General features: G+C 36.4%; 1 protein-coding gene across 1 annotated transcript in view; it reads left to right on the top strand.

The window, feature by feature from the left end:
• The window catches only part of LOC145786377 (uncharacterized), a 32,566-nt gene extending 23,857 nt beyond the window's left edge, over positions 1-8,709 (top strand). The window contains exons 36-44 of the mRNA XM_082598022.1: positions 359-441; positions 699-855; positions 1,457-1,548; positions 2,066-2,219; positions 2,652-2,734; positions 3,663-3,822; positions 4,641-4,723; positions 6,511-6,592; positions 8,059-8,709. Of these exons, the coding sequence (XP_082454148.1) occupies positions 359-441; positions 699-855; positions 1,457-1,548; positions 2,066-2,219; positions 2,652-2,734; positions 3,663-3,822; positions 4,641-4,723; positions 6,511-6,592; positions 8,059-8,089 (925 nt within the window). The 3' untranslated portion in view covers positions 8,090-8,709. The remainder of the gene's footprint in view (positions 1-358; positions 442-698; positions 856-1,456; positions 1,549-2,065; positions 2,220-2,651; positions 2,735-3,662; positions 3,823-4,640; positions 4,724-6,510; positions 6,593-8,058) is intronic.
• Positions 8,710-16,002: the final 7,293 nt, after the last annotated feature.

The following is a 16,002-nucleotide window of genomic DNA, read 5'->3' on the forward strand; positions in this document are numbered from 1 at the left end:
TCCACGATAATAGAAATGAAAAATGCTGATTACTATTGTTGATTTTGTACCATTTCTTGTTTTAAAATTAACTTTTAAGCTTAAGCTACATTACCCATTGTCCAACGTATCCTCACTCATTAGTCGGGTTTGACAAATCTCATCAATGACTACTTTTAAGCAAATAGATTGAGTTTCGCTTTTAGCAGCGTGATCGTTGTTTACTTCACAAATGACAAACGTCTTGTTTTAACTTGATGCTGCGGGTTCAGGCTAAAACAGAACAACCCGCAACATCAGATTAACACAGATGGTTTGTATCTACATTAATTTGTGAAGTACACTACTTTTAAGTTCGTGAGTTTGCTTTGTATTTCAGACAGCTTCTCGGTCACATGAGAGAAGTAAATCGTCAAGCGTTGGGTGGCAATTTCTTCAATCAAAATCAAGGCTTTGGCATGAGTAAGAACTTCTTTGAAACTGAGATTAGTAAATGTTTTGTTGCCGCTTGAATAACCGCTTTTAAGTTTATTCGACGCTTCGAGGTGGTTTGTTCGAACCTAAGTTAGATCTAAGCGATCTATAACTCACCATCCGGTTTGTCGTATATTGTGATTGGTAGTGTCTTCTTTGAATTACACGGTTATTGCTTAGGTACAGGAAAAAATAAACTAAGTGAACTTCAGATTACGTCGTTAAGCAAAAAATACCCCTTGCAGGGTTTTTGCCGAATTGTACATTCTACCATCCTACTCTCACTCTGAACTGTCTCAACTCGATATGGAAGGGTGTTACTTGCGTTGAAGAAGGCCTCGGTTATCCTGAAAGTCTCAACGACTCAACTTTCGATTCAAGATGGTCAGACAAGAATCAAAGGTTTGTTACTCATTGAAAGAACATATTTGGTTGATAATAATAATAATTGAAACGTTTGCCGTAAAAGGGCATTGGTTTAGCACCGTTTGTTTCTCAGTGGAAAAGAAATGCTTGACAATGGAACAATTGATTGATAGTTGAAATGCTTTTTCCATGAATAGGCAATAGCCTATCACAAATAGCCTATACCAATAACCTATGGTTTGCAAACAAATTTAAAGATTCTTATTGGTCATTGATTTGCCCTTTATAACCAATCAATCATCAGCTAATTTCTTTAGATGTATTTTGGCAGTGCATTGGAAGCAGAATAAAAAAAAACTACGGTTGTGCACTGACTCCATATAGACTCATTAACTATCGTTCTAGTTTGGTTTTACTGATAGCATATTGCAAACCAGATTGTCGTTAACATACAATGCATGTAGGTGATAATTAATTTAAGCGGTGTTTTCGCTGGACTTATGTTATGCTTGCTGTGTTATAAACCGAAACAAAAATATGGTGGAATCCGATTTCGTTAACTGCAAAGTAGCTTGTTTTTTTTTTTGTTTTTTTTGCATTTCCTAAAAGTAACTTCGCTTATAACCCTTGTTTTTAGACAAGTAAGAACGCAAATGCTATCTATATACCGCAATGCATTGATCCCAAGTGACGTTAATGGGACCTATCAAGAAGAGTGTTACGGCTTAGGTACGTATAGGCCTACTGCATTCTGGAATGTGAATCGAGTGATTAATGGCTTTTGTAAGCTTTATTAATCTTCAAAATTACATTAATCAAAGGAAACCTTGAAAACCATTAACTGATTTTCGTGCCATAATCTTGGAACATAATTATGTACTTGTGTAGTTATCGTAATTTTAAGAGAACACATAACAGAAAATCCATATTTATTGAGTTTGGAAAAGCAAAATACTACATGTATAATCTTGGAACATATGTAATTACTGAAGTAGAAAAGTATTACACATCAAACAGAAGTTCAAAAACCCATTTTCGAAACTGTGAGATGAACTGCTTGACTCTAACTGAAAGAATGGCGATCTAAACTTCTTAGTCACGTAATTTTGCGACTTTGGCAGCAAGGAACTGCAAAAAATGCACAAAGTTGTTGCCACTTTGTATCAAGGACGTCGCATATCTTTTTATGACTTTGCACTCGAGAAAGACTAACTTTTATTTTGACACGTGTGTCAACTTTTATTAGTATTTCCTGATGGATGCTACACATATCGCGGTCCGCACTCGAACAGATGCATCCAGTCTTGTCGACGAAGAGCTGGTTTAGCAGATGAGGGGTGGAATAATCCTTTGAATATCTCCAAGGCACTCAACGCTACTTTCCAGGCCATGAACCTGAAGTAATTTTTTTTTTGTAGGATAATTTTGGGGCAGCAGTAACTTGCTTATATTACTGTCTGCTTTGTAAAGCTCTGAGGACCAACGCATTCTGCGATGGATACAGCTCTATATAAAAGCACACATTTCTGTCGTACATTATACAGATTATTATCGACAAAATTTCTTTCAAAATGCGAAGAAACCAAAGCATGCAATATACTATCTTCATGTGTTTCCGACATTTAGGCTAGTCATTCGTTTTTCTTGGTGAAGGCCCCATTTTTATGGAATGAATGTCCTAGATTTTGTGACACGATAAGTTACTGCGTAGTAGCCCAAGTTAATCTTTTTATGCACTTCAGTATAGTAAACGGATTATTATTTGAGCAGATAAATGTTAATTTTTACACCTGCTATTCTGTTCCACTAATTGAATCGGAATTATGTTTTAGTCAGCTGATAAAGTACTTCCAGGACATCGCGGATGCTGCTTTTGATGATGACGTTGATTCGCAATACGATGGATTTGGAATGGGTAGGTGCTGAAAGGGCGCCGTCTGTCTTATTTTTTCTACGCGTCATATATGATTTTGTCTGCAAATATGTACGGTAGCCTATAACTTTACAAATTTGACAGCATCATTTTTAAGTAATTTGTTTTCATAGCGTCACAACTGTGCGGCTGATTGCACATGATCGCATAAACGTGTATGTGAAGCTTGAATGAGAGTTTATCATAAATAGGTGAAAAGGGTATTGTGAAGAGAATTTGGGTTATAGTCTTATATCAGTTAAAAATTGGAGTTGTCATTTAGGTCATCGGACCACTCGGCATGCGACAACTCAGCAAGTATATTTCAGCTACTGCCAAGTCAGCAAATGAGATTTACGTGCTCACGTCGGACTTGTTTGACCATCGCTTGCTAAACTGAATTTACTGACTTGTGACATGCCAAGTTTCGGCTTGCTCAGTTTTATCATTTGCCAGATTCAGCCACTTGCTCAGTTCACAACTGTTGAGTTGCAGGAGACACGTCATTTATGGTACTCGGTCATTTGGTCGACAGGACGTTTGGTCGACAGACATTTGGTCGACAGGACGTTTGGTCGACAGGACGTTAGGTCGACAGAACGATTTATTTTAGGGTTAGGGTTAGTTAACTAACCATAACCCTAATCTAACCCTGACTCTAACCCTAACCCAAAAATGAATCGTTCTGTCGACCTAACGTCCTGTCGACCAAACGTCCTGTCGACCAAACGTCCTGTCGACCAAACGTCCTGTCGACCAAACGACCGTGCACCGTCATTTATAACTACCGTAGGAGACTCGCCATGTTAAAGAATAGCATTGTAGTAATACAACGAGTACTTACCAGTAGTCTACATTATAAGCAAAAAAGAACTACCGTACCTTACTTGCTTTTGTAAATTTGAAATACTTCATGAATAATGTTCTTCAGAGCTTTATCCAAATTGTCCGTCGTATCACGCCCCCCTCACCATGGAATGCTTAGTTACGATATGGATCGTAATCGTCGGTTGTGAGGATGGTGGTTATGGTTACCCTGAAGACACCAGTCGCTCGTTGCTGGGTGTGGTGTGGAACAATAAAAACCAAAGGTGGGACATGACTCTTATTTTATCACTCTGGTCAACTAAACTCCTCTCCAAACTGCTCAGTGCTCACAATGCTTTAATGTGGTTTGCAATGCTGCACTGATGATGTACCCAGGCACAAAATCAGTCTTTTTACATTCTATCTACATTCCTCTCGTTTTTTACGTTTACCGACGTTGAATCCATGTAAAAAACGACTGATTTGCTGTCTGGGTACCAATGCTGCACGGATAAGGTGTCAAGGCTGTACTGATGATGCACCAATTCTGCACTGATGAGATTCGAAAAGTTAAACAACTCTGCGCAGCTGCCGTTCTTTAACATCTTGTTTACTTTTTTACAGCAACTATGATGGAAAAATATCTATCTATCTTTGATATTTACTGCATGAGTGATATCGGAATTCGTTTACCCCATACCCATTACCAGGGATTCATAGTATAGGGATCGCTAACTCGGCTGGATATCTGACAAGCGGAGTGTAAAAGTGTTACCAATTTTTTTATTTTGGAAAAACTAATTTTTTGGCATTTTTAAAAAGTACAGTAGTGATAGCCCAAAGCTTGTACGTTTATTTACGGGCAAGGTTTGGGCAACTACTACTTTAAAAATGCCAAAATGATATTTTTACTAAAAATTTTTAAAAAAATATCTGGCAACACTTTTGCACTCCGCTTGTCAGATATCCAGCCGAGTTGGCGATCCCTATACTATGAATCCCTGCCCATTACCCACAGCTACATTAAATTTAGATTTTCTTCATTGCTATCTGTTCACAAAAAATATTACACAAAAGTCTTACGTGTTTATTGTTTCTACAGGGAGATAAAAGATGCTATGCAACTTATAAAGGACATTGCTGACACTCCGAATGAGGTTTACAAAAAAGAATGCTTTGGAAGAGGTTAAATCTTCTACATGTAGACTTAGTTATATTTTGCAGAACAAGTATACTATCCCAGCCAGCAAGCCTATATGGGCCCCACATGGGGACCCATATGGGCTGATGTACGGGCCCCATGTGAGATGCCCATATGGGGCCCATACACATTGTGTCCGCGGGCATCACATTGCCCCCATATAGGCTGCCCATATTCATTTATGGGTTGCTCACACTCAACCCACAAATCTAATATGGGCTGCCCATATGTAACCTATAAATCTAATACAGGCTGCCCATATGTATATCAGGTATATAACTGCAGACAGATGCCAAAGTGCCAAACTGCAAGCACTGAACTTTGCGCAATGCATAGCAAGGTGCCCCCAGTAAAGCGCTCAATCGGCGTAAGCCAAGAGCGTCAACTGCAGACAGTGCACACGATGATGAACTGTTTTATTTTGATCAACAACGCACGAGTAGGTATATAGCTCCATGTGACATTTTCCTATTTGTGGTACGTAAGCACAAAAAGTAGTACTACTGCTAACCTTGCCAAAGTGCTCCAACTGCAAGCAGTGAGCTTTGCGCAATGCATAGCAAGGTGCCTCCAGTAATTTTGCTTGTTCAATTTCATTTTGTGTTTGTTTAAAAGATCAACAAAAGTCGTTTGAGACAACTAAAAAATCTCAAAGTCTAGAACTCTAGACAAATGCTGATCGAGGTGTATATCATATTAGTATGGGTTGCCCACAAACTTTTGAATCACTTTGTGGGTAGCCCATGGTCTGCCCATAAAAAATGTGGGCAGTCCATGGTCTGCGCATAAAAAATGTGGGCAGCCCATGGCCTGCCCATGAAAAATGTGGGTAGCCCATGGTCTGCCCATAAAAAATGTGGGCAGCCCATGGCCTGCCCATGAAAAATGTGGGTAGCCCATGATCTGCCCATAAAAAATGTGGGCTGCCCATGTTCTGCCCATAAAAAATGTGGGCAGCCCATGGTCTGCCCATAAACAAAGTGGGCAGCCCATGGTCTGCCCATAAACAAAGTGGGAAGCCGATCAATATTTCATGCTTAGCCCATGATCAATAATTTTATGTGGCTAAATTTATTAAAATGCATTTATATGATCACGCATTTGAAGATTGGAAGTTTTATATTCCACCTTGTTATTTAGCAACACATTCTGCAAGAAAGCCCATATTGGGCGCATATGGCAAAAACAAAAAAACCCACATAAAACCCACATGCCCACAAGCCCATTAAAATAGTATATGGGGCCCATATGGGCTTGCTGGCTGGGATATAGCCTACTCAGCGAGCAAAATCCATTTCTTTGAATTGAATCATTGTAACGAGTTAATTGAATCAAGCGGCCTAAATTCAGATAACAAAAGGGTTGAATTTGAGCTGCTGAAATCCCAGGAATCTATGAGTAAGGCAAAATTATAATTGCCCGCGAAAGTGATTTGATCAAAAAATAAGTGAACTTTAGGCCGCGGCAAAAAGAGTTTGATAAACATGATATAACAGCTCATATGATGATGATACCTATCCCTCGCCTTCGAGGATGATGGCCTTCGCAATAAAAATAAAAAGCTAACAGTGAGTTCTTAAATGGCTAATGAGTCCAATCTTGGCTTTAAAAGTTCGGTTAAATTTGGTACATTTAAGATCCTTTGGGAGAGTTGGTTGTGGGTGTGATTGTCGTTCTTTTCTTAGCATTTTTTTTTTTCATTCATATGACTAAGATAAACCATACAACTGTATTATTGATATGCATTATGCTACTTTCCATATGCTTCCAGGTGTTCCTATCTGGATGTTTGTTGCCACTGCGCTTGGGATTAAGCTTGTGCTCATTGCTCTCGCCTTCATCATTCTAAACAGGTTTATTTACTCTTACCATAAGAAATATTGTTTTATCTATCTAGTCTATAAGCTACAGTTTAGAATATAAGTTAACTATCTTGTAAGGTCTCTGCAGCTAATAAGGCCCACCCCCGGGATCTTTGTTGTTACAACTCTTTTAAACAAAAGTGGAAGCTCTGATTGCTGCCATGGTGAATTGAGACTGACTGGTGAAGTTGCAAAGCCTAAGGTTCAGAACTTTTTGAGTTACGGAAAGTTGAAGTTTGAGGGAATGAAATTGAGTGGTTTTCTTAATTTTCACATATTTTAGACTGCTCTGCAGTTAACAAACTGCTTTGACTTCCTTTTTTTTTGCACTTTATGTGAAAGATATGTGCAAATTGTGCATGCTGATGAAGTAAAACCAAAAAATTTGAACTTTTTTCTAGTTAATACAAGACTGATAATGATCATCAGTTTAGGCTAATATTAGTAATAAGGCTGATGGAGTAGGAAAATTGTACCGTTGTGCACCCCTGGTTAAGAAAGTGAGGGTTAAAGACTTGAGTGACCCAAACAATTGTTGTTACACCATTAATCCAATTTTTTTATTCCAATGGAAAAAGCATAATGTCAGTATAAAAATACTTTGGCTTCCCTATTCCCTACCTTATCTAAAACACAATGTCGTTTAAAAAAAAAATGGAGCGTGGAGGGAGGGAATAGCTGTCTCTGTATATATTAATTTGTAGTTCTGTGCCTGTGTTGTCGATTAAAAGTTGTTTTGTGGTGTTGTTATTGTGAAAATACACCTTTTTTATCACTTTTGGTGCGAATTCAAAGCGGGCCTTATTCACAACCCATGCATCTAATAAGGCCCGCTTGAGATTTTTGTTATTTTTTCAACATTTCACAACTCCTTTTACTTAGAAACTTGTTTCACAGATATGTTGTTTAGATAGACTCAAAGTATACTCTTTCCAAGTTTCGTTCAAAATTATGAAGTATTTAGGTTTGAAAATTACCGGGCCTTATTAGCTGCAGCATGGCCACCTGGAGATGCGGCCTGATTTGTCACATTTTGCAGATTTTGATTACAGCTACTGCTAGTGTTTCACTGACATTTTCTGAGATGCTTTTACTTTTTGCGGTTTCCTAATGACATAAAACTTTTTTGTTGCCTTGGGGAAGCAGTAGCAAATGAGAAAAAGTAAGTTGAAAAACGCAAAATCAGACTGTTATTGAAAATTAACAGTCTGACTAAAATCTTCGAAATCAAATTTTCTTTTGTTTTTCAACATGTGAGGATGTTAAGATTTATTGTGTCATCTGGGGAAAAGAATAAAATAAGCGTAAAAATCTAATTTTTTGAAAAATTTATTTAAACGTTCGCCCAAAGTTAGAAAAACCTGAAAATTTCTGCAAAATGTGACAAATCAGGCCATATCTTTAGGTGGCCATGGCTGCAGGTACCTTATTTTGCAAATGTTATCATTGTCTTACAGGAGAACCGAAGTCTTACAGCTTAAGAAATGAGTCTGCAAGAAAAGTAGCTTTAAGACTTATCAGTTCCAGCATCTTTCAGCACTTCGAAAAGCTTCATCAATATTTTCAATTGTTTAGCAACTTACTGTTTGTACAAAGATTTTGTTTTATTTTAATAGTTGCAATTATGAATCAGATTATATACTTCCATTGTTTCGTTATTTTAAAGTTTATTGAATTCATCAAATAATATAACAAATAAATTATAGTTTAGAGATACAATTGCCTGGCTGTGTGAACTGAAAAATCCTTTCCTAATCGAAATGGCTACATGACTAGCCGAAAACGTTTGCTTTTTGTTTTTTTTGTTTTTATAATGTTAAATGTAGTGTTGTTGCTGAGTTATTCTACGCCATCGAACCGCTTGGGCAAAACTTGTGTGTACTATACTCAGAGATGGGCGTGATCTTGATCTTCAAGATCACTTTTTTTTTGGTGATCTTGATCTAAGATCACTTTTTTTTGTGTGATCTTGATCTTGAAGAACAATAAGATCAAGATCACTTTAAAATTGAAGTTTACTTACTAAACAGAGAAATTTTTTTAGAACTCGTACTGTACAAAGTAGTTAGTGGCAACTACTAACATTAAGCCACTGTTAATATGATATGTATCCAACAAAAGACAATTTAAAGTCTCCATCTAATCTGGTCAGTGCTGCCGTTTCAAAATTGAAAAAGTTTTCTGTGTTGGTCATAATAAAGAAGTCAACTTCCGTGTACTTTATGTTGACGTATAGTAAAAAATGATTTAACTTTGTTCACAATTTCTATGTGTGAATTTTAAAGAAATGCTTGCTTTCTTTGACTCAATTTTAGACTAGCCGACTTTGGTCATGTAAATTGGTTTATTGCAGCAAATCAACGAGACCAAGACTTGTTTAAGGTCTGAGTATGGAGCGGTTTGTCTGACCGCAAACCTCTGAACTTTTTTGATAGCAGACAACAGTATCAAGGTTGCCAGATGGGTAAATGGTGCAATAAACATTGACATAACACTGTGAAAGTTAAAACTACTTAGTAACACGAATAAAAACTTCCACATAAACCAGACAAAAATTTGGTAAAAAATGATGCAGTTCAAAGTTTATTTTCATTTATTTATTATAAATAAAAAGTATAAAACTAATTGCAAATTTTGCGACTTTTTCAGTACTATTGTAATTAACTTTGGCCTTGGGTGTGACGTTACGATTCTACGCAAACTACGTCAGCAATTGATAGACCTAATAGCAACAGTCACTAACTTATTACAATTCTTAGGCCAGTGATCGAGTAGTTAAAAGTAAAAGTTAGCAATACCAACTATATACCTTTACCCAGGTTGCTTATAGTACGGTAATTATTTTTTGCAACATCATTGATCAAAAACTTTATTTTTTTTTCAAGTAACTTACACAAAAAGTGATCTTGATCTTCAAGATCACCTATTCTTGGTGATCTTGATCTTCAAGATCACCAATACTGGTGATCTTGCCCATCTCTGACTATACTGTCGAAGATCCAAAACCGCTTGGGTAAAGGAGATCCAAAATATGGGCATAAAATATCCAAAACTATTTTTATTATTCTAAGTCATTAGCACCAAGGGTGTAAGTGAGCACTGAGCAGTGTCATTCAACAATCAGGTTACATTGGGAGTCGAACTAGCATTGCATGATTTGAAAGCGAACGCTATCTTCTACGCCATCCAACCGCTTGTGCAATGTGCACAGAAGCGCCCAAACAAGTTCATAGGTGATCCAAAACATGGGAATGTGAGATCCAACACATGGGCATAAGAGATTCAAAATTTGGACATAGGAGATGTGTTATATAGTGATTTGTAATAATATGCTGCAAGCACTGCTTGTTGCAATCAGCGTGAGGAATGTCTGGTTCTCCCGAAGATACATTCTTGCACTGACTTCAACGCGTTAATTGTTCAGTGTAATCAGTTCGACTTGTGCACTGGTGGAGAGTAGGCTACACGCATAGTTCTTTTTCCTCAGTTTTCACAAATAAAAGTATTAAACATAGCTCTGCGAATAGGATAGGCTATAGCGACCCTTTTAGAAAATAAAGTATCGTAACATGGCTTAGCACTAAAAGCCTATGTAGCCTAAATGGGTCTATAAACGAAACCATGGAGCGCAGAAATTTGAAAAAAATGTGAGAATAAATTCCTTTGCATTACAAGACATGTAACCGAGTCGTTCATATCAAGCATTGTTGTTGGTTTGACACCTGTCAGAAGATATTTCATTATCTTAATTTAAAAAAATTACAAGTTTTCCGAATTTTTATTTGGAGAGTCTTACACACATGTACAATTAATTATACACAATACGAATAAAATAGCAATCTAGATACCACAACAAACAGGAAGCAGCAAAAGACTATCAATCATCGAGTAATTTGTCCAGTTTCGCAAATCTGCCCGTCGGCAAAGAGCAGACCTTGCAGGAGATCGAGTGAACCACGCTTAGGCCTACAAAAGGAATTTGACGGCTGAAAGGCTGAAATCATGAAAATCAATGGACACCATGACAATAGACATTGTTGAATATAAGAGCTTAGGCCAAATGAAAACCCACTTATGAAGTATCATAACTTTGCAAAGCTGATGCTTTGCTATGTTTTTTGAAACCATAAAAAGATAACTTTTTGAGATTGCTTGGAACCTCTGACCACACCACTGGTCCAGATACTTGTATGGATTTTTTGCCAAATTCTGTATTAGTGCGATTACCAAAAATATTTATTGTTTGATTGATAGGCTATCTAGTGTTATGGTTGTGGATGAGTGAAGAATCAATCAATCAATCATTTTATTTTTTGTCATTAACGCGTCCGGGACGAAAAAGATACTAACTACAAAAATCGATATAAACCTACCAGCACGTTAATGAACAGGAAAAGGTGGCAAAATCTTGAAAGATTGAAAACGTGCCTGAATGAAAAATTATGTAGTAGTAGGCTATATATCAGTAGTTAGCACGGCCACAAAACCCAAAAAACAAACCATAAACAGACATAACTAAGCAACAACACTACATTTAACATTATAAAAACAAAAAACAACAAGCGAACGTTTTCGGCTAGTCATATAGCCCTTTTCAAGCCTATAAGAAAAAATACATTATTAAAAGAAATGCTAAAGAATCATATAGTATCACAGCAAAAATATGGTCAAATCTAAACATTTGAGAAACTGCCTCGCTCAAACAAAATGATAACTGAAACCAGTTATGTCTGTTTATGGTTTAAAAGAGTTACCTCTCTACCCAAATTGTATTACAAAAAACAAACAGCAAAAAATAAAACAAAAACAGAGAGAAGCACACATGTAGTAATGAATGACAGCCTAATGAAAAGTGTTGTGGATTGAATTTGCCAGTTCCAATATTGATGTGGATGAGCAGTCATAATAATAATAATAGGATAGAGAAAGAAAACCGGACATAAAAGAAACCCATCCTCAGGCAAAAGCCCGTTTCGATGTGGCCCAGGAGAGCAGGTGTTGAGCTCTTTCTATAATCAGACTGCACATCGCACAGTAGCCTAAGACGATTGAGGTTTGATATCCAATTTAAGTTATTGTTTCTTAAATTGTGAACAATGTACAGTAGGCAGAAGGGTACTGGTTCATGCAGACTCTGAACAATGAACATGTGTTTTTTTATTTCCAGTGTACATATGTCTTTAAGATATTCATTTTAAAAAATAATGAACTGGTATGGGCTCTATAATCGCTTTTTGTGATTATTCTTATTATTCTTTTTTGCATTTTTCTGAGAGGGTCTAGAACTTTATTGCAAGCTTTACCCCAGCTAGTAACGCAATATTGAAGGTGGGAGAAAATTAAAGTATAAAAAGCGGTTGTCAATGTATCTGAATTCACATAAGCTCTCAGTTTTAATAGTGCCCAAGAACCCTAGATGAGGTAGAGAGGTAACTTTTTTAAACCATAAACAGACATAATCCAGCAACAACTCTACAATTAACATTATAAAAACAATAAGCAAACGTTTTCGGCTGTGATAATAATACATTATCACAGCAAAATATGGACGAATCTAAACATTTTAGAGACTGCTTAACTAGCTCACACAAAATGATAACTGAAAAAATACTCAGTACAACGGATCAAGTATTTGAGAGGTAAAATTAATTAATAGTTCAGAAAAAGACTCGAGCAGATTACGCAAGATAGAAGCACAACACGAGATAGTGGCATAAACAAAGTAAAAATACGAGCAGCACAACAAATGACAATTGTCACGTGTTTTCTAGAACGGTGTTGAAATGGCAGCGTAAAAAAGTGATATCATTCTTTTTTAAGGTAATTTTAACGTCACAGTAAAGTGCTTTCTGTGTCGTTTTAAGACAGAAGTAGCAATAGCGCGGGCTACTTTTAATGTAGCCTGTGCCCGCCTCTGTTTATAGCATTCAAGAAAAAAAATGGAAAGTTCGAAAAACGAAAAAATCAAGCAGGCTGCATATAAATACGCATAAAATATTTCAGTATTAGAAATATAGTAAGATACTCGTTTTAATGATCACTATTTCTCTTATTATCTATTCTATATTTTTGAGAGAGGTTTGAATGTTTTTGTGTGCAAATAGTCACAGTCACATCATGGTGGCAAGGAAAGTAACACAATAGGAAGAAAAGAGCAATATTCTACCACAGTCCATTTTAATCTTTCAGTTTTAAGGTTTACGCGATTCACGGCAAGATATTAAACACCGTGCGCTACATTCGCCACTTAACTTAGAGGATACGCCATATGTGTATGAGTCACGGATGCTCTGATGCTGTTCGTTCACTATCTTCCGCTTCTTTGCGCATTGAATGAGCGTCATAAAACGACAGGTCGAAAGCGCCCGTTAGATGGTTATTAGCAGGTTAGTTTATTAATGGCCTTTAATGGGTTGACCTTTAAAGCTTGATCTAGATTTTGTGAGAAATTGTGTACACAATTATCAGTGTTTTGTAACTCTTTGTTTGGCAAGAGATACAGGACTAAGAAGCTAGATTTATGCTTGTAAGAAATGCAGTTTTAAGATATCAATTTTTTGAATAGCTGAAAAGTTTTTATGATGGTAAAAATATTTTTTAAATATGAACTTTAAAACGCGAAACTTCCGCTTTATTAGCTCTTGGGCTTAGCACAGTCTCTTCTTCAGTCATTTTCCTTCTAGCACTGGTTTCTCCAGGGTGCTGAGCAGAACCATCTTCAGAAGATAATCTGAGCCTGGTACCAATGAAAAGAAACGGTCACAAAAGTTGCAATTGCAACACTTTTGAATTACAAAATCTAAACGCAAAGAAACAGGAATCGAGCGGAAAGTTAGGCTAATTGTTTTTTTAAGAAATAAGAACGCTGAGATGTACGTAAACCAGTTACTTTAAAATACTAAGTTTGCTTTGAAAAAGTAGCTTCTTTTCGGTTACGTTTCCATTGAAAAAACTTGGGCTCATCAAGCAACGGTCGATAGCTCTGTGGAATCAATTAGTGATGCGATGACCTCACCCGTACGGAGTACGTATTGCTGCCACTTCTTGCTGCGCTTGGCTGCAGAGAAACAACTCTGTCATCAAAGAAGGTTTCTGCTGGTATAAACTATTCAAAACTAGTTGACTCTTTATTAATTTTGGTTTATTATTTCTAGCCTATTTTTACTTTTCCTGAGTTTGGATTCAAGCAGAAAACATATTTAACAAATCAATCTTTTTTATAAAACATTCAGCTAGTTAGATTTTCATGTATCGTAGCGAAGCCGAAGCAATGGGACAAATATGAGCGCAGCCACAAGTATGCACGAAAACATTCATTTATTTGAGTTTTAGGTAAAAGTTTCTCGTTTAAACTAGCCTACAATAGTAGCAGCAGCACCACATTTCAAAAAGACGTTTGCAGCATGGAATGTATTAATCTGGCTAACATGGATGTTGTTTTGTGTCTTTGGCTCTCTTCTGGATTTGTTCTTGCTTTGTTGGTCGGCTTCTATTATAAGCTAAGTCAAGAAGGAAGTTTAGCGAAGCTTCTCGACCGTTATTTCTTTATATTGATTATTTTTGTGTTTCAATCAAAAAAATAGGAAATCCCTTGGTAGTGCTTAGTTTTATAGGCTACGTATATCAATATTGATAAGAACTTTACAAAATAATTTTTTGGTTATTGCGCGCTAAAATAACTCAGTGAAATTGAGGTTTAGCCTACTGCTTTTGAATACAGTTTACCAAGCGAAATGTATCGATAGCGGATCCAATAATTGGGCGTGGTCAATACCAATTTTGTGAGATTCCTGGCATTAAATTTTAATAGACCTAGTGAAGATTACATGCATTAAATTTCAATTTGTTCACCATCAAGGTCCACGCGATTCATACTGAGCTATTGAACATTGTATCCTACATTTGCCACTAAACCTTTTTAGGAACGCCATATGCGTATGAGTCACGAATACTGTTCGTGTACCTTTTTCCGCTTCTTCGTGCATTGAATGATCAACATAAAACAACAGGTCTAAACGGAGATTAGTTTTGGGCTTATATAATAGATGAACTTTGGATCTTAATTGGGATTTTTTTTTAAATGTGTCTGCAATTACCAGCGTTATGTAGCCTAACTGTTTCTTTGGTAAACAATACATTACCGAGAAACTAGATTTATGCTTGTAGGAAATGCAGTATTATACTATGCAGGTTTTTAAATTGCAGACATTTTTTATTGTGGTAGAAAGAACTTTTCAATGTGAACCTTAAAACGCAAACACTTTTGAAAGTTCTGCTTTATAAGAATGTTGAGAGTAGCACTATTTCTTTTAATAAGATGAGAAGAAAAACCCAAATGCAATTTTTTTTTATAAACTTTCTTGTAGAGCACATCGATTAGTTTAGTTGGGCGCTAAAGTGAGGTTTTTCAGAATGTAGCTACAATGGAAATTTTTTTTATTTCTGTCCGTTATTGCAATATACTCTGCAGTAGCATGCTGTAGCCTATCGTGTAATTACAAATGCAACACTACAAACTATTGGAACCAGCTAAAATCCTCACAGTCATTGAGGCTTCCAATTCAGAATGCTTTGATTATGACCACCCGAGATATGACTATACTTTGTTAATGTGTTTTATCAAAGATTTAGTTTAGTTAGAGTTAGACTATGTAACAAAGTATCACGATTTATGACGAATACTCGTTCAGAGAAGCACAAGTTTAGCGTAGCTGCTGTTGGTCGCATTGCAGATTTTCTTTTAATCACCGCCACCAGTAAGTGCAAGCCGCATTTTATGAAATTGGCCAAAACATTATACAATTATTAGATTTATATAATAACATCCCTCATTTCGTGTTGGAAAAGGAAATTAAAATAATTTGCAAAAAAGTTGCAAAACATCACATTGATGACTGGTGATTCCGTTAGGCTTGCGTCCTTTGACGTAGCTAGAAACAAAATATTAGGGGGGCAAAAGCGACTATTGGAGAAACAAACGTTTTAATATGTAAAACAATGATTTGTTCAAAAATATAACTACGAATGCAGGTAAATATTTATAAAACGTCATTCAATATGTCATGTCAACAATGCCAGCAACAATGTCACTAAAACTAAAATAGTAACTTATTAAAAACCCATTTCTCTATCATTTTTTTAGGCAGGGTGGTAATATAAAAATTTGGAAGGAGATTGCTTCCTTTAGCCCAAGGTTACGACGTCCTTGCTTGTATGCTATTAGTTGCTGCATGTGGCCTACTAACTTATGATTGACAACATGGTTAAGATAGTGTTTTTCAATGCTTTATGGATGCATATTTTCAACCTTTTGGTTTGGTCATCTTCTCTTTTTGTTGTGCCAAATTCGTGTATTTACTTATCGTTCTCTATTTATTATGTCCGCGTCAGCAATGAAAAAC

Source organism: Aplidium turbinatum, chromosome 17 (genome assembly GCF_918807975.1).
Source record: "Aplidium turbinatum chromosome 17, kaAplTurb1.1, whole genome shotgun sequence".
Taxonomy (NCBI): domain Eukaryota; kingdom Metazoa; phylum Chordata; class Ascidiacea; order Aplousobranchia; family Polyclinidae; genus Aplidium; species Aplidium turbinatum.